Source organism: Diceros bicornis, chromosome 4 (assembly GCF_020826845.1).
Source record: "Diceros bicornis minor isolate mBicDic1 chromosome 4, mDicBic1.mat.cur, whole genome shotgun sequence".
NCBI classification, from domain to species: domain Eukaryota; kingdom Metazoa; phylum Chordata; class Mammalia; order Perissodactyla; family Rhinocerotidae; genus Diceros; species Diceros bicornis.
Window position 1 is genome coordinate 57,456,343 of NC_080743.1, and position 27,846 is coordinate 57,484,188.

Consider the following 27,846-nt stretch of genomic DNA (forward strand, 5'->3'; position numbering starts at 1 on the left):
CACATTTGTGCAGAAATCTGAAAGAATTGAGGGAAAGCAGCTTGCAGACATCTGGGGCCAGGGTTCCTGCAGAGAGAAGCTAAGGCCCTGCTGTGGGCACATGGTTGACTTGCTCAAAGAACAGCACGAATGGCTGTGTCAGGAACTGAGATGGGGAGGGGTGGGAGGGGTGCATCTGCAGAAAACAGGGAGCAGGGAGCAGGGGCTTATAGACCTGTGGAGGACTTTGGACTTTATTCTAAGTGTGCTAAGGAGCCACTGGGGGATTTTGAGCCAGGGAGCATGATTTCATTTATGGTTCAAAAGGCTGCCTTGTGGAGAAGAGATTATAGGAGGCAGGCAAGAATGGAAGCAATGAGGCCAGCGAGGGGGATTCCCCAGAGCAGTGCTGGCCAAGAGAAATACAACTTAGGTCACAGATGTAATCTTACAGTTACCTGAAGCCAGCATTTCACGTAAAAAACGTGAAAATGAAGAGGAAATTATTTTTAACAATATATTTTACAAACCCCATAGATCAAAAATATTCTCAGTTCAACAATGTGAAAATTATTATTGCGGTATTTTGCATTTTTTCTCTTTTTCCAAGCCTTTGAAGTCAAATGTGTATTTTGCACTTACAGCACACCCCACGCCTATGGTCACATTTCACGTGGCCAATAGTCACAGGTAGCTCACAGTGATAGTATTAGAGTGTAGCCTGAGACCATCTGAGAGATGAGGGGGCTGGGATAGGGTGGTCATCATGACGGTGGTAAGGGGTGGTCAGACTAGGGATACATTTGAAGGTGGGAAATGCGAAATCAAGGATTATTCCAAAGGTTTTTTTCCTAAGACATTGAGCTGAATGCTGAAGACAGAGATGAGAAACAAAGTCCTTGCCTTAAAAAGATGCTCAACTCTGGTGAGGAGAACCTGAGTGGAACCTCAATAGAAATCCGCTTACAGTGTCATGTTCATTTTAGCAGAAGGAAGCACAGGGTATTGTGGAGAAGGAGAGAGGGGTCCAGTTTTGGGGGCTGGGGTCAGTTAAGTGTCCTGATGTCACCACTGTGTGCCCTAAGCAGCTTGAATGACTTTTAAAGATGCTTAACACTTCCTCAAGGTTGTTTTTCAGAGCTATGTTGGGAAGAGATTACCAGCATCAACCAGCCTGAACCAGATTGAGCCCCACTGCAAGGGCAGCACTTGCAGAGAAGGCTTGGACATGACCAAAAGATGCCCTTTACTTCATCTTAATACTAAAATCTCTGCCCTAGGAGGAGCCTAGACCTTATTAGCATAACATGTTATGAATGCAAGAGCATGTTTTCAGACTGCACCTGCGCCAGCTAATACCCACCTCTACATGTGATGATAAGTCTTCCCTTCTAAATATTCATTCCCCACCTGAAATAAAAGGCACCTGCTTCCCTTTGTTCAGAGAACCATGACCTTGGAAATGATCCCATGCGGTCTCCTATTTGCTGCAAATAAACTCTACTTTGTGTGACAACTACTTCTTGTGGAGAGTCTGATTTTAACTCACTAGGAAGCAAACCCACTTTGGTTGGGTAAAAAATTTGGTGACCACAAAGGGACTTCTGTCCCTCTGAGGTTCCATTCCTCTGGCCACCTGATTCCCAACAGTCAGGACAATAGGCTGTGGCAGCTCATCTGGACTGGCCCGTTCATGCCACAGAGGGTCAAGGATTGGACCTTATCAGGAGGGCTCCCTTTTTGGCACTTGTGCTGCTGGCTCAGTGTCGTTACCCCATCGGGAAGCCCAGCAGCCACACTGAGCACTTTTGCTCAGAGGATCTCTCAACAGAAGTAAGTGGTACCGACCCCAGAGCACGGCTACAAGAATTATTTCTTTAAGTTGTCTCACAAAGTCTGTTTAAGCCTAGCTTCTGGAAGTGGTGAAAAGAATTGCTCAACCCAGGGAATGAGAGTGATCCATCTGTTAAATAGTAATGTCTGAAAAAGGATTGCATCACTCAGGAAACAGGAGTGATCCATCTGTTGATTAGTCAAGTCTGAGGTGATCAGGTGTGCATTCAAGTCCTCTTTTGTGTTTGAGTTGTGTCTGTGACAAAAGGATAGGTTCCCTTAGATGGAGTTAAATGTCTCTGGAATCACTGAGTCTTTTCCTTGCCTTCTTTATCGCTGGTCCCTGGGTGAAACCCCACATCCACCAGTTTTATTTTCTCTTTCACTCTCTGTTAAAAAATTTCTCTCCAGCCACTGCACTCTTGGTTGGCAGTAGCAGTGACAGTGGCAGGAGAGGCAGCCTGAGGTTGAGGAGGCACCTAGATGAGAGGGCTCTGTGCTCAGCCCAGCCCAGTCCAGCTTGGCCCCCATGACACCAAGACTGAGCTAGAGACATACGGACTGTCAGCACTATGCCAGTACATACAGGCTTCTAAACCAGATTAGGAATCCTCTATTGCCTCTTTAAGAGAAAACAATTCCAAATTGGAAGGCATCAGCTGTACCAGCAACCATGCTAGCAAAATAAAACCAAACCTGCTCCCCTCTCCTCTCTTGCTGAGCTCCCCTACTTCAACTCCCCTTAAATTCCAGATCTAAATTAAACAAGTAAAAATAAGAGAACTTTTGAGATATTTTAAAATTGTATTGGCCATTCTGAGGAATCTTTGTTTCAGATAAGTCCACCTTAAGGGTCACCCTTAAAAGAGAGAATTCAAAACCTCACACAATGAAATGCATTCTTTGATTAATATACAAAAGCTTCTAAAAAAATAAAACAACTTCAAAACAGCTATAAAAAGGATCCTTACAGCAAAAAGAAAAGAATCTTTAGTAAAAATCTTAGGCATCTTAACAGGTCCATATCCAACATTCTTTTGAGTTTTGTACCTAAAACATGGCTAAGGTACTAAAAATCTCTGTTCGTGTCTGTCTATATGTGTATGTATGTGTGTCTAGATAATATAATTTCTAAAGAGAGCTCTATTTAATTGGCTTGCAATAAGTACTTATATAAATTATTTCTAAACATAGTAGAAACTAGCCCAGATGTCTTTCAAGTTAACATAATATAAAATAACTTTGGTAAATAAAAACTTGTTTAAGTTTGTTGGTTTGATTAAAACAGACACATCCTCAGAGTTATCACATATGATATGATGTAAATATATAGGCTTTATTAGTCAAATAAGCTCACGTTATCTCTGTTACAAAATTTGTCAAAAAAAAGATAAAAGTGTTTTGGAAACTTTTTAAGAACAATTATGTGTTATGATGTACATACATAAAACAACCTAAGATAACGGCTGACTGCTTTAATGTCATGTGAAGTTTTTGTGAGTAATCTAAACGTGATTGTTGAAAGCAAATGGTTTAGATATAAGTGAGATAAGAGTTTATGGATAAACTTTTAACAATAATTATATTTTATGGTATTTTATGGTATTTAAATTAACTTCCAAAATCCCCTTAGTAATTTGAAACTTTAAAGTTTTGCTCAGTTAAATTAAATGATAAAAAAATCATTAAATATCTAGGTCATTTTTAATTAAGATATTAATTACTAAATATTAGTTTATCCACTTTTGCCATCTTATTACAGAGAAACTAAAAGGTATTTGGATCTATTAGTGAACAAACATGTTTTGTATTTTATTTAAAACATTGTATAATAAAAATTTTATGATTCTAAAAATCATAAAAAGCACTTACAAATTTGCTGAGCCACAAAATGCTAATGGAAAAGACAGTTCATAATTTCTTAATTCTTAGTTTTAACTAAAAATTAAGGTCTGTAAGGGTCAAAAATTCTAATTAATATATGTGTTTAAAGCTACTGAAACTTAAGAAGTAAAACATCTTTGTAATCAAGAAAAGTAAGATGTATGTTCTCAGTAAAAAAGTATAAAAATGAAAATTTTTTGTTTGTCTTGTTAAAAAAAAGATAAATTTGTCCTAAAGTAGTAGGAGAAAAAAAAGGCATGGAACAATTCTGAACATAAAAAAAAAAGTTATAAAAGGTTTGTGGAAGAGAAACCCTAAAGAAAAAATTTTGTTCATGGTTAAGATTAAAATAAATTTAGTTAAATAAATAAGTTTTAATATCAAAAGTAAGCCAGTAAAAAAAAATAAAAGTTGGTTTTCCTTTCTCTCTTAAAAAAGGATAATTTCCTGGACTTTTAGTCTGCTCTTGATAAAAAGATTATGAAATGTTTTTCTTTACCTTTGAGAAAATCTGTCTAAAAGACAGAAATTCTATGCTTTGTCAAAATAATTTCCTATGTTCTAAAAGGTTGAAATCTCTCTAACTCTGTATGTTTGCCTTTGACATCATCTTGGTGTCACTTCGATTAAGTGGAGAACTAAACATTGTTTCACAGCAATACAAGATCAACAAATACTTGATCTTGTTTGACCAAGTGTTTTAAAACTTTTTGATATTTTTTGATAAGCTTCCCCAAAAATCATATCCTACATAGTCTTTCTTTTGACATGAAAATTTCTCTCAGAATTTTCAGAAGACCTCTGGGACTTATCAAAAAAATTTGTTCTCTCTTCCTATATAAAGGGAGGTACTAAACTAATTAGGCTTATTTAATATATAAAATTACATAGGAAGCATTGTCAAATAAATAATGTCAAACCCTCTTATGTTATACTGTGTAAGTAATGTTATTAATATATGTTTTTAAGAAATTATATAACATTGCTAAAATTCTGATCTGTCCTGGTTGTCAGTCATAATTCTAGTTATTATCTTACAGGGTTGTATGTCACATAAATAGCCAAGTTTTTTGGTCAATTGTTCTTGTCTTTTGTCAGTTGCATATAGTTGTTGTTTTACTCTGATGTTTTTTGGAGACGTTTCATCTTCAGAAAGATTCATGAAAAGGACTCTAACACTTGCTCTAGGGTGCAGATTTCTGATAAACTTTCAGATTATAAAACTGAGCTGGGTGAAAAATTACAAAACTCTAATGGAGAAACTGATGGCTTCATAAAACTGCTAACAAAAGATCAAGAACTGATTACATAAGACTGGATGAACTGATGAGGATAATTATAATTTTTATGATTTTTTCTCTTGAGATGTTGCTTATTTTTTGATGTTTTGTTTACCCAGATTTAAGGAAACTTTTTTCTCATTTCTGTTAAGCTAACTATGACTTATAGCAATTTGTGAACAGAATTAAAACATTTATGTCTCCCTACCTGATCCCTCCAGAATTTAAACTCTTGATGAGTGAGTATCCTTATTTTCATGGCAAAATAGTTATTTACAAAAGTTCAATAAGAATCTGATCTCCTTATAGCAGGACATGATTAAAAGCATTGGTCATATTACCAAAGCTTTAACTGGAATGTCATATTTGACAGAAACTACAGACTTGGATATAACCAGACAGCTAAGAAACAAAGATTGGATTTTATAAAATAAAGCCACTTGGAAATACTGGCCTGGTACCTTGCTTACAGGGTTCCCAGTAACCTTACCAGATAAAGAAGGTCATTTTCCTAGCAGATGCAAAAACTTCAGATTATTTTGAAAACCTCAAAAAGGGACCAATTCACCCAAATCATTAGGTATTGCAGGTGGAATCTGATGACAAGTCATTGGCTTGGCCTGGCCTCAAGAGGCCTTTAAAGTTAAATCTGAAATTCCTTATGAAAAGTTTCAGCAAAACAGATTTAAAAGAGTCTATAGATATATAGACTATAGATCTATAGACTATAGATCAATTGCTATTCTTGCTGTACTTATATAAACAATTGGGCCAAATTGATTAAAATTAGACTTATTTTGCAAACCAATGAGTCTGAAATTGGCTATCTTTGGTAAAAATGAGGACAGTTTTAGAAAAAAAATTATGTTTCAGTAAAAACTATAATGCACATGTGTGGACGATAAATTCTAGTTCTGTTAATTGTCTCTGAGGTTTTTGTTTTCTATCTGCAAACTGGACTAAATTCTGGACTCTTCCAGTTTCCTCAAATATCTGGTCCAAATCTCCAAACTAATGTTTCCCATTTTTTTCCCATCCTTTTCATTTGAAATCATTGAGAACTGAAAGCACCCTACTCCCAGCCCCCTCTGGGGAATTGGTGCATGCCCAAATATAAAAAATAATAAAAAAGCCTATACCTAGTCTTACCTGCTTTCTGCCCCTGTTGAAATCTGTAGCGATGCTACTCTTGTTATTACTGTTTGGAACCTGCATATTTAATTGTTTGGTGCTGTTTGCGACAAAGTGCATTAAAGCAATAAAAGTACAAATGGTGGTTACACGTGGGTATGAACAGCTTGGGAAAATTCCTGGTGACCCGCAAACATATTTTAGATTAGCTGGGGGGAAGTTCTGCTCCTCTACTGGTCCCTATGATGACAACGTCCATATGCAGCATACAGCAACTACGAAAGATGGACCTTCGGCCCATGTCCCTCAAGAACGAGGAGCAGGATAAAAAAACTACAGGAGGGATTTTGTCACTGGTGTATGCCCTAGCAGCTCAAAGGAAGGTTAAAGGTGTTTAATACTTCCTCAATGTTGTTTATCAGAGCTATGTTCGGAAGAGACACCAGTGTCAACCAACCTGAACCAGATCACACCCCGCTGCAAGGGTAGTGCTTGTGCAGACAGCCCACAGATGAACAAAAGGTGCAGTTTGCTTCACCTTAATACTAAAATCTCTGCCTTAGGAGGAGACTAAGCCTTATTAGCATAACACGCAATGTATGTAAGAGCATGTTTCCAGACTATGCCTGCACCAGCTAATACCCACCTCTACATGTCATGATAAAACTTCCCTTCTAAATATTCATTCCCCACCTGAAATAAAAGGCACCTGCTTCCCTTTGCTCGGAGAGCCACGGCTTTGGAAATTATTCTGCATGGTCTCCTATTTGCTGCAAATAAACTCTACTTTGTGTGACAACTACTTCTGGTGGAGAGTCTGATTTTATCTCGCCAGGAAGCAAACCCACTTTGGTTTGGTAACACTGGAGGAGTAAACACTTGGTCATGGAATTTAGGGTAGAACTTTTAAAGGGGGAAAATGATGCAGAATTTCCCTGTCCATGGACATGGGATGGTAAAGAACACCTTTCTTTGGTTCTCTCATGGTGTGTGGGGGGGTGGGCACAGGAAAGAATTGGGAGGAACAAGGGAGACAGGATCAGAAAAGAGAGAGCTAGCTCTGTGCAACACAGGTGAGGGGAGGTAAGACTTCTCTGGCCAGACTCCCTTTCCACTCTGATCTAGGTCAGGCCGTTTGTAAAATGTTCCCCTAGGGTCATGCTGCTCTCCTTCTTGGCTCTTCTTTCCAGTTGTGTGTCCGTAGCCACTGCTGTGCTGTTTGTTTAACGTCTGTCTCCTCCAGTGGACTAGGGTGTTTGAGAGCAGGCGCTGTGTCACTACCATCAACGTTGTCCCTGTCATGTGGTATACTTTCATAAATATCTGTTACATGAGTGAATGTATGGAAATCAATATGGCTATTCATTTGAATTCCTGGAAGTGGTCCCAGGGGAAGAGAGGAAGGAGCATGGCCTCAGAGGGCAGGAAAAATCTCCCTAAGGGACAGGTGTTGGGACAGTGTGCCCCAGGGAGAAGTGCATTCAATCTGATTCAGCAGAAGTCTTTGGGGGCTTCCCTGCCCTCCATCCCCTGCCTGGTGCTGAGTCAGGTCTGGGATAGACGGGGTGCCCATTTGGAGTCACACTCCATTTAGTTGGGACTACCATCAGCATACCCATAAGTTATGGGCTAAATATTTGTGTCCCCCCCACCCACCCAACACATATGTTGAAGCCCAAGCCCCCAATGTGATGGTACGTGGAGATGAAGCCTTTTGGAGATAACTATGTTTAGATTAGGTCATGAGAGTGGAACACTCGTGATGGGATTAGTGCCTTTATAAGAAGAAGAAGAGAGAGATTTCTCTCTCTCCATGAACACACCTCAAAAGAAGGCCATGTGAGCACACCGCAAGAAGGTGCTGTCCACAAGCAAGGAAGACAGCCCTCACCACGATCCCGACCATGCTGGACCCAGATTGCAGACTTCCAGACTCTAGAACTGTGAGAAATAACTGTCTGTTGTTTAAGTCACCCAGTCTATGGCATTTTCTTACAGCAGCTGGAGCAGACTAAGACAACACGGAAGCAGCAGCCAGGGCACAGCCTTGGACTCTGGCGGACCCTCCAGTGGCTGTCCCCTCCTGGTCAGCTGGAAGAACAAGCTAGAAGGGCAGGTTTGTGACAAAACTTAAGGAAGATTAGGTAACTTACTGGAGCCCAGGTATGGCAGAAATGAGGAAAAGTGAGAAGGGGAGCTTTATATTAGGGGAGGGACTGCGTTTGTCTTTCAGTTTATTGAGTGTAAACCTCTGTGGAGACGATGTGTAGAAAGCTGGGATTCAGGACTGAAGCCAGGAAGTGACAAATCTTGACCAAGGAGGCATGGGGTTGGAGGTCTGCTGGACCCCCCACCCAAGGAAACTACTGTGTCTGTGAGATGTGGAGCTGAGGCAAAGCCGAGGAAGGAGAAAAGTGTGGAAAGTATGTGAGGAAGATGAGCCTGTGGAGACCCCTGTCCTGGGGATGGGGTCAGGTGGAAAGGTTAACGATGGGGTAAAGTGGGATTGGCAGAAGATGAAGGAATTCAGGACCCAGAGAAGGTGGTCTTGGAATGGCCCAAGCCTGGAAGGCTTCCATAACCAAATGAGAATGAGGGAGCATTCAGGGAAAGCCTTCACTTGCTGGGTGAACTTGAATAAATCACTTTGCCTCTCTGGACCTCTGTTTTCTTCCTTCTTGAAGAATTCAAAGGAATTCAAGAAATACATTTTGAAGAGTTTAGACTAGGTGAACACCTAGGTGTCATCAATGTTAACATTTTGAGACACTCGGATGGGATGAAAGAGACCTTTGAGTAGGATCTAGAAGGGTAGAAAGGAGGGTATTCTTGGGCACTAAAAGGGGTCCTGGCCAAGAGTATGAGGACAGAAGTTATATTTCTGGGTTCGGATCCTAGTTTTACCACTTCCTAATTGTAAGACTTTGAACAAATTACTTAAAAGCTTGAAGCCTCAGTTTCCATATCAGCAAACTGGGGACAATAGTAGCACCTCTCTCCCAGAGTTGATTTGAGGATGAGATCATCTAACAGAACTTGTAAAGCACTTAGCACAGCACCTGATGCCGCGTAAGCACTCAACAGATATTAGCATTAAAAGATAGACGCTAATTTATGTAGGAGGCAGTAGTGATAGCAGGTCAGACACTCTCTCTCCACTGCAGCCACAACAGGTAAAGGTTATTTTAAACCAAAGCAAAGACTGAGATTATATTTAGGGGTAACTTGGATGTTAAAGTTGACCAGTGTTAGACAAGTAACCGAGGGCAGTGGGGCTCTGTCTTCCCCTAAAGGCCTTTAAACTGAACCAACCTGTTTTCTGCAATCTGGAATCCTTGCTTCATGCCTCATGTATATCTGTGACCCCTGCTGATGGATATGAAATATTTGAGCTGGTGGAAACCAATAAGCAACCAACCAAAACAAAACTCAGATTATTTACTGCTGTGAAAACACTCACCAGCCACGATTTTGTTTCAAAATAGCCAACTGAACCACAAATTGAACATAAATCATATTTAGAAAGATTGTAAGGGCCCCACAAATTGGTCAAAATCTATCAGTCAGAAGCACCTGAGGGCCATAAAAAGAGCCCTCAACCTGGAATCTAGAGCGCTTGGTCAGACTCCGAGCTCACCTGCTTCATGGCTCTGAGAGTTTGAGCGAGTGACCTCCCTGCTCTGACCTCCATCTCTCCACCTGTAAAGTGCATGTTGGGCTAGGTCACCTCTACTGCCTCCACGGAAAGGCAAAGCCTTGTCCCCTGACCATGGCAGGAACCATGGAACAAGCAGAGGGACACGAGGACTGTTAGAACCACAGGATCTCAGAGCCTGGACTTGTCCTCTCTAGCGTCTCCATCAGCCTCCTGTCCACCATGAGCCCTAGTCTCCATTCATTCTAGAACGTTCTCCAGTTTCCCCATGAACTTTCATACTTCTCAATGTTGTACCTGCTGTCCATTATTCTCTTGGTCTAAAGTGCCCTCCCTTACCTCATTCACAAACATTTTAGAAGTGTCTACTCTGTTGTAGGCACCAGGCTGCTGGGCCCTTCTTTAGCTCTAGGACCCCTGCTTGTCCACCAAGGCCCAACCAGAACGTCACATCCTCCAGGGATCTCACCCACGCGCCACATATCCACCCGCATCCAGAGTTATTTAGGGACTCTGGGACTTACCTTCCTGTCATGCACTCAGGCTCCTGCGAAGACGTTACTCTGACAGAGCCCTCTCGGCAAGGGCATTATTCCACAATAAGGGACACCAATGCCACTTTCTCGGGTGCTGTGTGTACAACACCTGACCCTTCAGGAAGACATTTCAGGCAGGCTGCTGGCAAGCCAAGCCAACTTGCCTACTGGGGCTTCAGAAGTCTGAAGAAGGATCTGGATTCAATGGGATGCCTACCAGAAGCCCCTGGGGCAACAATGGCTAGACTCATCATTTTAACTTGGCACGTATAAAAAGCTTTCAAAGTTGGAGGAAAACAGACTAGACTGAGAAAATCTGCAAGGCGAGGCCCTGACTTCCTCCGCTTCTTTGATTTCTCTCATTACCTAACACAGCTCTGGACATGCAGAAGTTCAACACTGACCCTTTCAAAACTCAACACAGCATTAATCTCAGGATTTTCCTCAACCTTCCTTCCCTCCACTCCACCTCCACCCTAGCCAAAAAGACGGACAAAAAGTGCCCTCCCTGTGCTCCCAAGGTGTCTTGTGCTTGTCACCCACCTGTGCTTGCCTTTGCCCACAACATGGTATCGAAAATATCTTTTTGGGTTCTGTTAGCCCCGTTAATCTGAGGGCCCCTTGAGGACAGGGGACCTGGTGTTTGACATGCAGATCGGGGTCCACAAATCCTACAACGGCCTCATCACTGGTCCCCAAGCTTCTGCCCCAGATCCCCCAACTCTTCCTCCACACAGCAGCAGAATGATCTCCTCCAAACAGAAATCGTCCCATGTCACTTACTTGATTAACCCCCTGAAGTTTCCCAATGCTTCTGTCCTTCTGGTTCATTTCCATTGGTACCTTCTGGGAAGGCCCTGTGTGGTTCCCCACCTTACCTAGCAGTCACTCAATCATGGCTTCTCTTTCATTTTCTTTGAGGAACTCATCACCATCTGAAATTATCTGTTTTTTATTCTTTGACTTGCTTCTTGTCTGACTTTGCCTTAGATGTAAGCTCCCAGAGAGCAAGGACTTGCTGTGTCTTGTTGGCCCAGCACCTGTGATGGTGCCCTGCATGCACATGGTCCTCAAAGAATGTTTGCTGAACAAATGAGCACCTGACCCATGTTGGTTGAGTTGAATTGAGTTACCATTTCCTAACTGAGGGAATGAACAGCTGATATAAAATGCAAGTAAGATGCTTGGGGGGCAGAGTGGGGGTGTGGGGAGGACCCGGAGGGCAGCAGATGAGCCCTCAGAGAGGGTTTGGGTGGCCTTGCTGTGGAGTGGACTCCTCTCCCCAGACCTCGGCAATATTTGAAGGCAGTTGTCATGACCCTCTGTTTCTCTTTTCCAGACTCAATACCCTCAGCCCTTTTACTATTTCTCTCTTGGAATTTTTTCCTTCCATTATTAACAGGAACCTCAGAAGCTGAGCATCTTCCATTTTGGAGGAGTCATCCCTAGTTAGATGTGACCCAAGTTACCTCTCAAAGGCATTCTCCTCCCTGGAAGGACTCAGCTACTTGGAGTGGGACCTTACCATCGAGACCAGGAGGGCAGAAAGCAGTGAGCAAAGGAAAGACTCAGAAAGAATGTAGGAAGTGCAGGTACTGAGAGAGGGGGCAAATCCACAAGGAAAGGGGAGAGAGGCAGGGAGCGGAGAGGGAGGGAATAGACTGGAACTGGGCTGGGGCTGCCCCACGCTGCAGCCAGAATCCTGCTCCCTGTGCTGTGCCTGCTGCTGGTCCACTCTCCTTCTCCCCTCACCTCAGGTTTGTGAACAATGCCCTTTCTCACTGTACAGTCTGCATGTGACAATTCTAGGTACACGGGCAAAAATGGGAGACCTCACAGAGGAAAGGGAAAACCTAGGGGCGCTCACAGGAATAGGCCAGCCGGCGCACCTGGGTGCTCACTCTCCCTGTCTCTCGTGTGTGGGGGCATCTCTGAAGACAGGGGTTGGGTCCACAAGGCCATGGGGCTGACTCAAGTCTAGGGGTAGAGGAATTGTTCAGGAGCAGAGACAACAGGACTTAAGCGACCATTGTTTCAATCCTATTGTCACTTTGATAATTGGAAAGTCAAAATCCATGACACAGGGCTTTCTAAAATATAAGTTTTCAACAATTGCTGGGAGGGGATGCAGGATGTTAAGGATGGAATCTGGAGTTGATTTCAGAGCTGGGCTTGTGTCAAGATTGTTTCGCTGGGCTGGTGAATGCTAAGGCCTTTCTCAGGGAAACAGCACAGAATTGTCTTCTCTACCCTGTAGGGGTTGCAGGACGTGGCTGCCAGTTGAGATGGGCCTGGGGCACCTTGAGATCCTGGCTGTACTCATCTTCTCTGAGAACCACCACCTGGGCTCTCTCCAGCTCTCACCTGGACTACGGTGGCAGCCTCCTACCAGGCCTCGTGCTGGTAGTCTCAGTCCCACCACAAATCCATCCCACAGACCACCGATAGGGAGACTTTTCTAAAACACAAGTGTGGTTATATCATTTTCCTCCCAAAAAGTTCCACTGCTTCTGTCCCTGTTCTCCTGCAGAAAGTGTACACTCGGTGGCCTGATATCAGCCCTGCTCTCCTCTGTGTCTTCCACCTCACCCTCAAACACCCCCAGGGCTCCTCATGCTGCTCAAACCCCACATCTGCCCACCTCCAGGCCTTTGTACACGTTCCCTCCTCTTTCTGAAGCACCTGCATGTTGCTTGATGCTTTTCAAATGCCTTAATGCGTTTCCAAAATTCGCCCCTCCGGGGAGACAGCCCAGCTGAAGGGCAGCCTTCCCACCTCAAGGCCCACCAAGCTTGACATCCCTCTGGCCTGTCACTTTCCATATTAGAATCATCTGAGGAGCTGTGTTGTCTGCCCTGCAGGCCTGGGAGATCCTTAATGACAGGGTGGAGTCTGATTTACCCTGGCAACACCTCAGAATGTAACATAGTGCCCAACATATACTAAGTCCATAATTAATGTCTGTTGAGTGAGCAAATTAGTGGACAGACATGTGAATGATGAGAGAGAATTCATCTCTACCCCCATTCTGGAAGCATCTCATATCACCCAGGCCCCAGGGCACAGTCAGAGGTTTGTAAAGCATCTGAGCAGAGTCCAGCAGCTCTGGCAGACCCTGTTCTTTCTCACTCTCCCAGAAAGGCATCCAGAAGTTCAGGTTACACCTCTAAGGAGAGCAACTCCCCTTCTAGGAACTGGCAGGCAGGTATCTGACCACAGGATCTCTGTTCTTTAGTTGCCACGATGCCGGGGAAACCCCGAAATTTCTTGTTTCCAAAAGGACTCATGAATCATAGAGGTACTCACCAATCCTCACTTGGAGTGGAAATCCTCACCTTGACACCGACACTCTCCTTCCTTATCAAAGGGTAGAGCCAGCTCCCCTCTACTCAACAGAGCCAGGTTTTTGGAACAGAAGAGGTTAATGGGATGGCAGAGGTTAGGTCACCTTGACCAGCTCTCTTGAACTATGTTGAAAGAGATCCCACAGCGCTCTGCGAGAGTGGCTTGCTGTCAGACCTTCCCCTGGGCCCTAGAACAACCCTCCTTCTCTAGGGTTGAGCCAGCAGAGAGAGAAGGCAAAAGGAGAACTCTTGACATCTCAGAAGCTCTGTCCCCTGCCATCCTGCTGCTCAGCTGCTCCACCCTCTCCCAGCTTCCAGGCGGCAGGACTGTGGGCACACTCCTAATACCCAAAGCTGTCCCCACCTCACACTGTGTCCAACCTCACCCTCCAGCTCTGTAGGGTCCTAGGACCACCCACCTTCACTCGCTCATCTCTAAAGCTCACTGAGAACATGTTCCATGCTGGCACTTGGAGATATGCCGTAGATCAACCAGAGTCCCTGACTTCAGGGCCATTGTGAGACTTGCAGATAAGGGGTCACAATTCCATATTGGAAGTGCAATGGTATGAGTGTCAGAGAGCTCTATGGGCCTGGAGGACGAAGCACCTATATACCTGTGGAAGGTAGGTAGTCAGGGAAGTCTTCTTGGAGGTAGTAACAAAGGCTCTGGGGCTTCATGGGTCCTAAGGGACTTACTAGAGACCCCAGGGTGGGGACAGCATTCCTGGTACAAAGGTGCAGAGGCCAGAGAAAGCCTAGATGTGATTTAGGGAAAGTGTTCTGAAGATGTGGATAGGTGGCTGCCTGAAGGAAGGGGTTAGATTTATTCTGTGTCCAAGGATATGGGAGGAAACTGGGATTAATGCTCAGCAGGCACAAGGAGACAAACTTTGGCTCAGTGTAAGAAAGGACTTTCTAAGTGTTCAGGGCCAAAGGAGTAAGCTCCATTTCCTGGAAGAGTTCAGGCAGGGCTGGGCCAACCACTTGGCAGTGATGGTGGGGAGAATCACTCAATCATAGTTGTGGGGCAGACTGGGTTAAATCAACAATTTTCAAACCTTTTTAAAGACGAATCCTTTTCTTCAAATGGAAGCTTCCATGTGCAACAGATAAAGGCTGGGATGACTGAATAAATCCTGCGAGGGGGCTCTGGATTCCCATCACCTCACTGCCCCTACCTCTAGTTTGAGATCCCATGATGATCTCCAGAAGCCTGCCATCTGCTGGTTTTAATCCCGCCATCCTCCTCTCTCCTTTCTCCACACCTTTCCCTGACAAGAGAGCATGGACCATGGGGGAGACTTTAGAACATCCAAGGGGCAATATTGTTGAGAACCTATGATGTATCAGCCACTCCCCTAGGTGCTGGGGATAAAGCAGACAAAAGACAGATGCCACGGACTTTGCTCTCATGGATTTCATGGTCTAGTAGGGAGACAGAGTCACAAACATATTTATGGCACGTTGTGATAGGTAAGGGCGGGGAGAGGGGGTGGGGGGAGCCTACCCCCTACCCTGCCCCACCCTACTAGAGCATCTAGTCCTGGTGAGGCCACTGGTAGAACCCAGGCTCCTCACTCCCAGGTTGGTTCTCTTGCGCCTGTACCAGGCTGCATTCAGAAGGTGTGACCTCTCCCAGAACATGAGGGTAGGGGACAGGGCTGTCAGAGGTGAGTATCCTCAGCTCTCGCATCTTCATGTCAGACAAGGAAGTGCCTGGGGTCTTCTAAACTCTGCTCCCCAGGCTCCCAGCCTGGAGTGGTTCTTGGAAACACCCTCATGCCCTCAAGTGGGAGCCTTAAATCACTGCACCCACAGCAGAGGCCCTGGGCCCTTAAAGCAGGGGCCCCATGGTCCAGTGCAGGAAGCCTAGGGACCCACCTACAGCCAGGCGGGGTGGGAGAGCCGAAATCTGACCCAGCTGCTCCTTTCTGCATGCTCAGTACTGGGAAGGAGTGGATAAGATGGGATTCACGGCCCTTTTTCTCTCTGTGCTATCTTGACCAACTCTACCCCATATGACTCTGGACTGGTTCCTCCTCCACTATGTGCCTGGTTTTCTTCATTTGTAACATAGGGGCTGGATGGCTGTCAGTCTTTTTATAGTTCCCCCAAAACCCTGATCCGTCAGTCTTCTTTTTGCTGGAATCTTTAGTCCGGAAAGGCTCTCTGGACCCAGAGTCCCACCTCCTCATAGTGGTGGCTGAGCATTTTAGCTGCAGAGCAGGATTGGAGCTCCTTCTTCTAAGCAGAAGACAGGTGCTCTTCTCACTCTCCCCACCTGCTAGGGCTGAATGCTGGGGCCAGACTCCTAGACGTTCATCCACATGCGCATCTGCCCCGGTATCCATGGTGAGCTTCCTAGATCTGTTGAGAGACACCCAACTGCTCCCATGGATCCAGAACTCGACTTGTGGGTAAACACACCCAATGCATCCTTGTTCCCACTGCCCAGACTCCAGTATTGCCCCTCAGACACGGCCCTGTCTACGTGTACTTCTGGAAGACTTCCAGAGGAATAAGGGTCTCTTAGGAGAGAGAAGGTTGTGTGAATATCCTGGTGAAGAGGGGGTCTGGGCTGGGTGGGGGTGTGTCTAGCATGTGGAGGGGAAGCGATATCCCCCTTTTGCTTTCTATAGTGACAAGGGCCAATTTGACAGGCTGGACAGTTTGTCTTAAGCTGGGTCAGGGGGACTGGGACCTGAGCAGTGGGGCCTGAAGTCAGAGGTGAGGAAACAGTCAGGGAGATGAACCCAAGGCCTCAGAACAGACCCACATTATCACTGCTTCCCATTTGTTATTATCCAGTGAAATGGTTGAGTCCCAGTTAAGGGGCAGGGCTATCTAATGCCCAGACCTCCTGGAAGGACAGGTTGGGAAGGGGATGATGGAAGAAGCACGCAGAGCACTGGCTTAGAGGATGACTTTATTTCATCCCACAGCCCCCAGGCCCACAGCTCAGGTAATGTGGCACACAGGACTGTGGCCCTAGTTGGGCAGAGGCAGCATGGCTTGGCCTCCTGATTAGTGGCTGTGGCCGTGGCCTCCATGGCTGTGGCCGTGGCCGTGGCCGTGGTCTCCATGGCTGTCATCATCGTGGGTGTCATCCTCCCCGAGGCCTGCCCCATGCTCATGGCCTTCTGTATTGTGGGCATTCTCATGCATCTTCTCATGGGAGGCTACCGTCAGCCGGGCCACCAGGACGATGAACTCCTCGAAGCTCAGCTGCTTGTCTACATTTGTGTCCAGGTCCTCCAAGATATGATTTATGACTTTCTCATCTTTCTTCTTATTCTGTGGGAGAGGGAAACAGGATGGTCAGGGCTGGCTGTGGCCAGGGCTGGGGACAGGGAACACAGCCCATGACCCAATGGCAAAGGCACAGGGACACCTGGCCCCTGAGCCTCAACTCAAATACTAAAAATGACTTCGGCTGAGCACCCACAGCTTAGCAGATGCTGAGCATGCCAAACACTTTCCCACTCATCACGCAGACAAGTCAGAGGCTGTGATTCTCTCCATTTATAGAAGACAAAGTAAAGTCAAGTGACTTGCCTGAGGTCACACAATTAGAAAGGATAGAAATGCCACCTCATTGGGCCCTCAAACAACGTTAACAGGAGACTTGGCATACTCCTTGAGGAAATTGTCTTGGAAAGGGTCATTAGCTTTTGCAGATTGATGAGACTTGTGAGAAGATACTGGAAATGCACCTTCTGATCCGACTCAGAGCCGTCTTGTCCCCTTCCCTCCACTCCTGTCTCCTTGGCTCCCTCCTCTCCCTGCCCTCTTGGGGTCACTAATTAGTGACACTCACTTCAACCTGCACCGTGGGAAGCACTTGAGGAAAACAAGATGGTTCTGATCTTGTGTGGGGACGGAGAGCAGAGTGGGTACTGCGTGGACCCCAAAGGGACTGACAAAGTATGCAAGGGGGACAAGAGGTGAGGTGAGGGGTCCAAGTGTGGCAGAAGGGAGCTCCAGCTGGTTCTGGCTTTGCCACCCACTGGCGGGGGCACCTCAGCTAAGCCCACTCCCCAGAACCTGTGGTGTCCAGCTCATCTCCCAGCCCTTCTCGCTCCTGCAGCACTTCACCATGGTCTGCTTACTGCACTTTAGCCATCGCCGCCCGGCAAGAGCACTGACTCCCGAGCAGCCCATGGGCCAGGTTCCAGCTTCCCCTGTGACCTATCACTCTGCTTCTGGCAGAGGATGTGGGGGCATGAGGTGAGTGTAGGGATCACACGAAAAAAAGCTTTGCCCACACAACATCTTGCTGTACCCTCCCTTGTCTGCCCTGAGCCAGCGTCCTGCTTGCTGAGATCCACCCCTATGGGGAGCTGTCAGCATCCCCAATACCTCCTACTGCAGTGCTTCTCCACCTTTCCAAGGTCGGGAGGAGCTCCGGGGAGGGCTGGCCACCTGCTCCACAATCAGGACTGAGACTGGGACACAGTGTCCCACCCTTCTTACTCCAGGCCTCTGTTTCCCCGAAGTTCCCACATTTATGAAGAAAACTAAAAGATCCTGTGGAACTAATCCTCCTTTGTCCTAGAACTGCCTAATTGTTTTCAGACCAGGGAAATAAACTCACCTGGTACTGAGAGCTTTTGTACATGCAGTGCTGGGCTGGGTGCTTCCCCATGCACATGACTCCTACCACAGACCCTTCAGATTAGAAAACCCTCTCAGCTTTCTCCTCCGAATCCCATTGAGGCTTGGAGTCTCCTCGGATTCTGCCAAGGGTCTTCCTCAATTGCTTCCCTCCTCAACATCCCCATCTCGACTCAAATGTCATCTCCTCAGCAGGGCCCTTCCTGTTCACCTAGAGAGTCACCTCTCCCCATCCAGCCAACGTCACCCACAGCACCCTCACTTGTTGTCTTTTGGATACTTGTTGGCATTGGATTTATCTGTGCTCTTTGTTCGTCAACATCTTTGCTGTGAGTCTCTTCCATTTGGACTGTGTGTCTCTCTTCGCCACTACTTGCCCCTGCCCAGGACAGGACCTGGCACACAGCATATGTTTAGCCAGTCAGTCTCTACTGACTCTTCCAGGCCATCTAACTTGGAGCACATCCAGTGACAGGGGCCCGGCTACCTCGGGAGGGTGGGTTGAAGGAAGCAGAATTTTCTCCTCGACAGTTGCAGATTGTACCCCATCCTCCATCCTGAGCCCAGACTGTTGCCAGCCAGGGCCAGGCCTGCCAGGAATGCAGCCCTACCTTGAGGAAGTTTTCCAGCTCTTTTTGCACCAGCTGTTTGAATTCTTTCTGGTTCAGGGTGTCCGGGTGCCCCAGCCGCACAGAGTACTGGTGGAAGACGTTGATGATGGTCTCTATGCTCTTCTCCATCTCCGACAATTCCGCCATCTTCCTGCAGTCTGCCTGAGGATGGAGAAGCAAGGGTTCAGGTGCTTAGAAGAAAAGGCTTTTGGCTTCTGGCAGGAATGAAGGGGGCAACACAGAATAAAAAGAAAGCATGGGCTGCAACTGATCTAGGAGATGGCCTGTCGCACACATGGAGAATCGTGTTTAGAATCTCTGGAGAATGCCAAATAGCAGAGCACCTGAGGACAGAAGGCTCCAGGAGAACATGATCTAAGAAAATGTGAAGGAAGCTTTAGAGTGGGCAGGTCAATCAGGAAGGGGAGTTCAGAAGGAGGGTTTGAAAGGAAGATGGGTGAGGGAGTACAGAAAGTGGGCAGGCCAGCTCATGCCCTGGGTAGCTGGCAGCTCACTTACCCACACCAAGGAGCCACACAGAGGGGTTTGACAGTGCCGTGCAGGCCCTGCATTTATAGGCCGCCCCTGGCTGAGACACTCAGCCCTCTCACAGGAAGATTGCTTCACAGGTCAGCAGTGTAGTAACCCTGAGCTGGGCTGTCAATGCCCAGAAGGGGACTGGGGCGGGGCAGGTAATGTTCACAAAGCTCCTTTTGCTTTTTTGTGAAATTCCTGGCCCTGGCCTGCAGCTGGTTTGGGAGGAAACTGGTTGATGAGTTCCTTTCTACTCCACCCCAACCCCTCCCTGCCCTCGCTGAGCAAGCCAGCAAGCTGTCTGTCCTCTGGCAGCCTGCTCTCCCTGCCCACTTTGAGATCGTGCCTTCCCACCTGTGCTAGGCCGTGGCTGGTGGTCGGTGAGGACGCCCAGGGTGCCCGACCCCTCTCCCTCCCCCTGCGGGAAGGCCAATGAGGTTGAGGAAGCCTTTCTGAGCCTGCTTGGCTCTGTGATAAGTGCTCTGAGGAGGGCAAGTGGCTGGTGTGGGGTTCCTAGATTCATTGGGGTGATCGGGGTTAGAAGGGCCCTCGGAGGTGGTCAACCCCCTTATGTTGCAGAGGAAGAAACTGACGTCCAGAGAGGGACCTGAGCAAGGTTGTGACATAGCAAGAATTGGGCCCAAGAAAGCAAGGAGAGAGAAATAAAGGGTCTCGTTGTTTTAAAGAATGGGAGCTTCTGAGTCTAAAGGGATTCCATACTGGTGATGTGGAGAGAGCCCCAGATTGGCTCTAACCTCTGAACAATGGTGAGGAGAGAGGGAGTGTGTAGTCTTTCACCTGGCAAACACTTCTTGGAGCCTCAGATCAGCTAGTCACTGGCTGGCCAGGCATTGGTGGAAGCTTCCATGAATGAGATAGACACAGCCCCGCCCTCACTGAGCTTACAGTCTGGGGGAGACAGAGTCTGAACAGGCTCCCTGGTAGGCTGGGGATAGAGGAAGGAGGGCCAGGGAAGCTGAGGCGTTGTTTCTTGTGGTTTGAACAGATAGCTTACGAGCATTCTCCTTGGTTTGGGAAAGTGGAATGTCAACTTAAAAATGATCTATTCTGTCCGTGGCGGGAGGGAGACTAAGGGGAAGAAGACCCCTCCCTATGTGCTTCTGGCCCACAAAGCTATCACTGGATTGATTTTCACAGAGGATCCCAGGGTTTTCACGAACGGAGACAACAATTCCCCTAAGCCTTCCTTCACTTTCACATCACAACTCCCAAACTTGGTGACTAGAAAGAGCTATCAAGTTGGACAGCGTGACCTATCCAAGTGCTGGGTAGGAAGAGGTTATCAAGGCCTCTGAAATGAAATCTTTATAGTCTAACCTGGTGACCTCCATTCAACACCACAAACTCTCTGCACACTTTGTGTTAGTCCTGTTACCACAGCAACATGAACAGAACCGAGCAGAGGCTCCGGGCCCCACGTGGGCACCACTGAGGCCTGGACATGGCCCTGGACCACCTCTGCACTGTGGCCCTGCAACAGTGGGCTAGATTCATCCCTGAAACTGCACGGCCAGGCTTCAGCAGTCACATGTTACAGCATGAGAAGGAATTGCTCTAGGGGACAGCTGAGTCAGACTCAGTTCCCTGCCCCACTTGGTATTGGAAGCAGAACACATCCCAGCAATGGAGGAAGAAATCTCCTGGGGTGTTGCATGATTCAGGGGTTGGGGAGACTGCAAGAGGAGAAACTGGACAGGTAGGAGCATGAGCAATTGATGGGGAAACTAAGATGCATGTAATTGTCTTTTTATTCTGAGATGATGAATTATCTCACAATTATATTTTGGAATCCCATCCCGCTTACTCAGCATCACAGGCTGCTTTGTTTCTCCAGATTTAAATAACTGATGTTGACACAAGGCTGTGATCCTGTCAGGAAACTCAGTGTGTGGTGTCTGTTCATGGTCACTGCATCCTTTCTATTTTTCAGGTGAAATTAACTCTATTTTGTTTACAGCTTTATTGAGGTGTGATTGACATACAAAAAACAGCGTATACTTATTGTCTACAATTTGATGAGTTTGGACGTATGTGAACACACGTGATCCCGTCACCACAATCGAGGTAATGAACACATCCATCACCTCCTTAAGTCTCCTGAGTCTCTTTCTTTCTCTTTCTGTATTTTGGGTCAAGAACATGTGGCATTAGAGCCACCTTCTTGACACATGCTTAAGTGCACATTACGGTACTGTTCACTAGAGGTGCCATGTCGACCAGCACATTCCTAGGCCTTCTGCCTCTTGTACTATACCTGTAACTTTCTACCCACTGAACAGTGATGGCACCGCCTCTTCTGAGGATCTCCTCAAAGGGGGTGAGACTGTGCTGGAGGAACCCTGCAGGATGCTCACTTCTGCTTGGTTTTCTCTCCCTCCCTTTACTACTACATTCCGTATCAGTTTGAGACACACAAAAGACTCTGTGGAGCGTGTAAGTTCATTATAAGAGAAAATCAAACAACAAACTCCTGCGAATCTACTGGATGCTTTTAGTCCCCTGAATAGACATCGAGTGATTGGCAAAATATTCCAGAAAGCAGAGAAGGGAAATAAAAAATTTTTTGTTTGCTATAAAGTTGAATTCTCTGAAATAGCTAGGCAGGCAGGCAGAGGAGTCAGGTGTGCTTCCAAAATGATTTGTTAGCGTCTCTACCTCAGACTCTGAATTTCTTCAGACGCTGAGTCTCTTCCTGGACAAGAAGGGGCTGCCCCACAGCCTGGGCCGCAATATGCTGGGAATGAGGATGCCCCGTGGCTCAGAAACAAACCCCAGGGGAGACTTTGGGGCCAATGAGGTGCCAGGAGGGGTGTGGTTGACAGGACTTGACAGGTATAGGCTCGGGGAGCAGGCATTCCAGGCAGGACTGGGAATATGGGTGAAAATTGTAAGAGTGGCAGGTGTCAGAGAAACGCAGAGATGAAGGAGGTCATGAGACAGCCCGCAGGACCTTCATGGGCTTCATGTAGAGACAGCCTCCATAACCGTGGTGGAGAAGCAGAGGCCACACAATGTGTGCTTGGAGCTATGAAGAGTTATGTGGCCCCAGTTGGATTCCCTAGAAACCTGGGAAGACATTGATGCTGACAGATCTTGTGCTCCAGAAAGCTCCTGGAGAAGGTGTCAGACACAACGGTGCACCAGGCAGGCCGAGTCATGGCAGGGCCCCCTTCACAAAGGGGTCTCCTGGAGTCACCGAGGCTGATTCCAGAAGAGAGGAGAAGGCTCTGGTCCATAGCAAGAGGGAAAAGAGAGAGGGACACAGCTTGTCTGAGAAAGCGGCTAAGAGCCGTGTACAGGCCAAGGCACCAACTGGGACTTGGAGTTCCACTCAGAATGTGAATCCAGTGGGATCTTTGAAAGCTCAGGTCTGGGAAGGGGCTGTTTCTGAGACAACCTCTAAGAGCCTTGAAAAAAGAAAAATGGCCATGCTTTCACTATACTTATGGGAAAGATGACCATTTTCGGGTGACCTGACCTCATTCTGTGAATCTGCCTTTAGAATTCCAGAGATTAAGGTTAATGCCCACAGGAGATGAGACCATGGAGCTCCCCCACACACAAGGATTCAACTTAGTTAAAACAAAGGCCGCTGCCCACCCCCAGCTGCAGAAACAGTAGGGGAAGGTGGTAAAAACTCACGGACAAGAGAGGTGGACAGACACCTTTCAAATCTTCATCCAAAAGGAAGTCAGTGAAGGGCTTTGCTCCCCCAGCCCAAATCCCACCACAGAGAATGAGGAGAGGGAGAGTCTCCTCAGCAGAGAACAAGGGTTTCCCCTTCCCAGCCTGCAGGATCCCCAGAACTGGGGAACGCTATGACTCTGCAGATGAAGTGGGTGAAGACTTAGTCTGGGGATCAGCCCACACTATGTCCAACTCCAAATCACCACACCACTGGCTTAAAGCTTAAAACAGGAGCTGTTCACCCCCAGGGCGGCCAGGACCATCAGACATGCCACTAGACTGAGTGGGAGCCCAGCCAGAGCACAGGCCCCAGCTCTGATGTCACAGGTGTCGGAGATGGTGTATCAAAGTAAGCAATTACTGCCCTGAAGGAGGTAGCAGGAAATACCCTCCTCATTCATATTCCCAGCAGGGTGCCTGGGGTGCCCCAGGAGAATCCACCCTCACAGTGAACTGGCATCTGGGAATGTACACATTCCTTGCTCTTGCAGAATGATTTTGGAAAGAGTTGACTATCCTCTTAAAAGGATTGTACATCACTCTCAATGGGTGAATTGTGTGGTATGTGAATTATATCTCAATAAAGCAATTTTTTTCTTTTTTTTTAAAGGACTCCATAGGCATTTTGGGGCAAGGAAGGTTTATGACAGAGACGATCTACTGGCAGATATAAACAGATGCTTGACCAGATGGGAATGGTTTTGTTGGTGAGAGAATTGCAGCAAGTTTTTCAGAGTAGACGAGGCAGAGAGCTATCTTGAAGCAGTTCTGTTTTGCTCTGTTGGACAGTAGGGTTGAGATGCCTGCCCTCAGATCCCCAGTGTGCAATCAGCAGTGCTGTTAGCCAATTGGGGGGAAAGAAATCTCCTGGAGAGATGACATAAGAGACACATATTGTGCCCCCCAGAACCACTGGCAAGAAGTTTCCTGAAGTCAATTTACCATGAGAGAAAAGGGACAGCACACCAGTGACAAAGGAGACACAGGGACAATAAGAGCTGCTGATGGAAATTCTTCCAGACCCAGCCTTCCCTGTGCTTTGGGTAACAGTGCCTGAGCATTAGAATAGGAACTCAAAAGAGTAGAACTTGTACTCACCACAGGGCACCGCTGAGCCTAGGCTTTATAGAGCCACCTTAGCAGCTGGATGGACAAGCATCCTCTACAGAATTGTGTGGATGACCTTCAACATCAGTCCTATAGAAAACAGAGGCAACCACTGCTGTCTGCCCCTAGTTCTGAGAGCATAATTGATCCCCACAGCCCCAGTGGACTGAGGGAGCCCTTGGTTCAAGAAGGAGTTCCTAAGCATCTTCCTAATAGGAGATGTGGGAGCATGAGCAACTAACTGGGAAAATAAAAGACGCAGGACTGGGCCAGCCCTGATGAACTAGTGGTTCAAGTTCAGCGCTCACCACTTCGGCGGCCCGGCTTCACTCCCCGGTCGCAGAACCACATCACCTGTCTGTCAGTTGCCATGCCCTGGTGGTGGCTCACATAGAAGAACTAGAATGATGTACAGCTAGCATATACAACCATGTACTAGGGCTTTGAGGAGGGAAGAATAAAAGAGGATGATTGGCAACAGATGTTAGCTCAGGGTGAATCATTCCCTTCAAAAAACAAATAAAAAACTTACTATAAGTGATTAATAAAACCATACTATTACATTTGGGGGTTCCATGGAAGACTCTCCTCTGGAACACAATCGACTCCCCAGATTTGGATCCAGCTACTTTCTGAGATACTAACTGTAATGGTGTCACGGGGCTGGTGGATGGGGCTGATATGATGTTGACTATCAATTGTCAGTGCTGGGATGAGCTGGGCTTGAAGGATTCCTACAGGACACCCGCAAACTCTTGAGCAGAATATTCAAGAGGAAAAAGAAGGCAAGTAAAGTGGTTTTTGAATTTGTTGAAAAGTGAATTCTCTGTGAGACCCAGAACAGATAACAGAAGAGGGAAGCACATCAGAAATGATTGTTGAGGACCATGCCTCACGCTATGAATTTTTAAATCTCTGAACACTGTCCTAGAGGAGGGGACTCAGAGTAGCTCATGTCTCCAGAGTCCTAAAGTGTGGGACCACCTGTCCTGCTCCAAGCCTGATGTTCCAGATGCAGGCTGTGGGAAAGCCCATTCAGCCTACAGAGAAAACTAAGAGTTACCAGCAAGTAAATATGCTTTCCAGTGAAGACATTCATAGACTCAGGGGAAGAACTAGTTCAACTTGGCTGGGCCACATTCCTAAAAAATCTGCAAAAGTAGCAGTTATTCAGAAAGAGAAAAGAAGGAGGCAATGAAACGCAGAAACGAGAGTGCCCTGCAGGGTGTTCATTTATTCCATGCATCCAATGCCTCCAGAGCTCCCATTACTTCTCATTTATTTTTCTTGTCTTATAACACTGGTTAGGGCCTCCAATACAAATGTTAAGTAGAAATGGTAATGGGTGTGGGGGGGCTCAGGGCAGAGTGCCCCAAGATGTGCCACAGTGGCATATTGATTATTTGGAATTAAAGTTACTTGAGAAACAGCTAGTGCAAAAAGGGCACTCTGATGATCCTCTGTCTCCCCTTGAAAGCAGGAAATATATCTCCCTTGTGAAAACATGCCTTCTGTGCACAGGAGGTAGAGAGACATTCTGATAGCCAGAGATGGGGAATTCAGGAACAAGAAGGCTGTATCAACAAACTCTGCTTTGGATTCTCATGAATCAAGCAACCAAAGCCTAAGTTTCTTTGTCTTCTCAATACTTACAAACTCATTGTTCTTCTCTAAAAAGTATAAAAGCTGCTTGCCTTGGTCACTTCTTGTATCCCATTTTTATGGGACCTCTGTACACACAAATTAAATTTGGTTTTTTGTCTCCTGTCAATCTGTCTTGTGTGAATTTAATCATTAGACCAGCCAAAAGAACTCAAGGGTGGTAGGGGGGAAATTGTCCCCTGTGTGTCAGGAGCTTCCTCTCTTCTTCCCATCATTAGAGAGAAATGTCCAACGTTTCTCCATTAAGTGCGATATTTATGATTAGTTCTTAATAGATACACCTGATCATGGAGGGTTCTAGGACAAAAGCAGGAAAGAAATCCAGAGCAGGTTGGGGAGTCAATATGGCGGCGTAAGCAGACTCGGAACTCACCTCCTCCCGTGGACACAGCCAATTTACAACTACTCGTGGAAAAATTACCCCTGAGACAGAACTGAAAACTGCATAAGAGGAACTCCTGCAACAACGGACAATCCTAACTGAGGTGGAAGAGGCAGAGACTCCCTTCTGGAGAGGAAAAACGCCGCCTTCACAAGCCGCCAGCTTCATGGCCGCTGGGAGCAGCTCACAGGTGTCCCGGAAGGAGAAGAGCAAGACAAGGGGGCAGAGAATCTATTTCAAGAAATAATAGATGAAAACTTCCCTAACCTAAGGAAGGAAACAGACATCCAGGTACAGGAAGCACAGAGAGCCCAAAACAAGATAAACCCAAAGAGGCCCACACCAAGACACATCATAATCAAAATGTCCAAAATTAAAGATAAAGAGAGAATCCTAAAAGCCGCAAGAGAATGTCAAGTTACATACAAAGGAAACCCCATAAGGCTATCAGCTGACTTCTCAGCAGAAACCTTACAGGCTAGAAGAGAATGGCATGATATATTGAAAGTGCTAAAAGGAAAAAACTTACAGCCAAGAATACTCTACCCAGCAAGGTTATCATTCAAAATGGAAGGAGAGATCAAAATTTTCCCAGATAAGCAAAAATTAAAGGAGTTTGTCACCAAGAAACCAGCGCTACAAGAAATGTTAAAGGGACGGATTTAAGGGGAAAAGAGAAGACCACAAATAGGAAAAATTATCTATTTCCATGATCAGAACGTAATGGATACAAATACACAAAAAAGAGGTTAGATATGATAACAAAAACATAAAAGGAGGGAGGAAGGGAGTTAAGAGTGCAGCTTTCAGACAGAGGTCAAACTAAAGTGACCATCAATTCTCTATAGAAGAAGAAAGGAACAGAGAAGGATTACTAAAACAATGAGAAAAAAAACAAGAAAGTTAAAAAATGGCAGTAAGTACATACTTATCAATAGCTATTTTAAACGTCAATGGACTAAACGCTCCAATTAACAGGCATAGGGTGGCTGACTGGATAAAAAAACAAGACCCATATATATGCTGCATACAAGAGACACACTTCAGACCTAAAGACACTCACAAACTGAAAGTGAAGGGATGGAAAAAGATACTCCACGCAAATGGCAATGAAAAGAAAGCTGGGGTAGCAGTACTCATATCAGACAAAATAGACTTTAAAACAAAAACTGTAAAAAGAGACAAAGAAGCACATTACATAATGATCAAGGGAACAATCCAAAAAGAAGATATAACACTTATAAATATCTACGCACCCAATGTAGGTGCACCTAAATATATAAAGCAATTATTAACAGACATAAAAACAGAAATAGACAGTAACACAATAATAGTAGGGGACTTTAACACTCCACTTACACCAACGGATAGATCATCCAAACAGAAGATCAATAAGGAAACATTGGCCTTAAACAACACACTAGAACAGATGGACGTAGTAGATATATACAGAGCATTCCATCCAAAAACCGAAGAATACACGTTCTTTTCAAATGTACATGGAACATTCTCCAGGACTGATCACATATTAGGCCACAGAACAAGTCTCCATAAATTTAAGAAGACTGAAATAATACCAAACA

The 27,846-nt window shown here is 46.1% G+C and overlaps 2 protein-coding genes across 2 annotated transcripts in view; both read right to left on the reverse strand.

Annotated features, from left to right (window-relative positions):
• Positions 1–27,846, reverse strand: part of LOC131404482 (peptidoglycan recognition protein 4-like) — a 156,357-nt gene that overhangs the window by 38,649 nt on the left and 89,862 nt on the right. The gene's annotated exons all lie outside the window — the stretch shown is intronic.
• On the reverse strand, positions 16,552–19,437 carry LOC131404485 (protein S100-A9-like). Its single transcript, XM_058539187.1, has 3 exons — positions 19,390–19,437; positions 18,871–19,032; positions 16,552–16,939 (listed from the first exon to the last, which is right to left on the reverse strand). The coding sequence occupies exons 2-3, from the start codon at positions 19,015–19,017 to the stop codon at positions 16,670–16,672; spliced, it is 417 nt and encodes a 138-aa protein (XP_058395170.1). The 5' UTR covers positions 19,018–19,032; positions 19,390–19,437; the 3' UTR covers positions 16,552–16,669.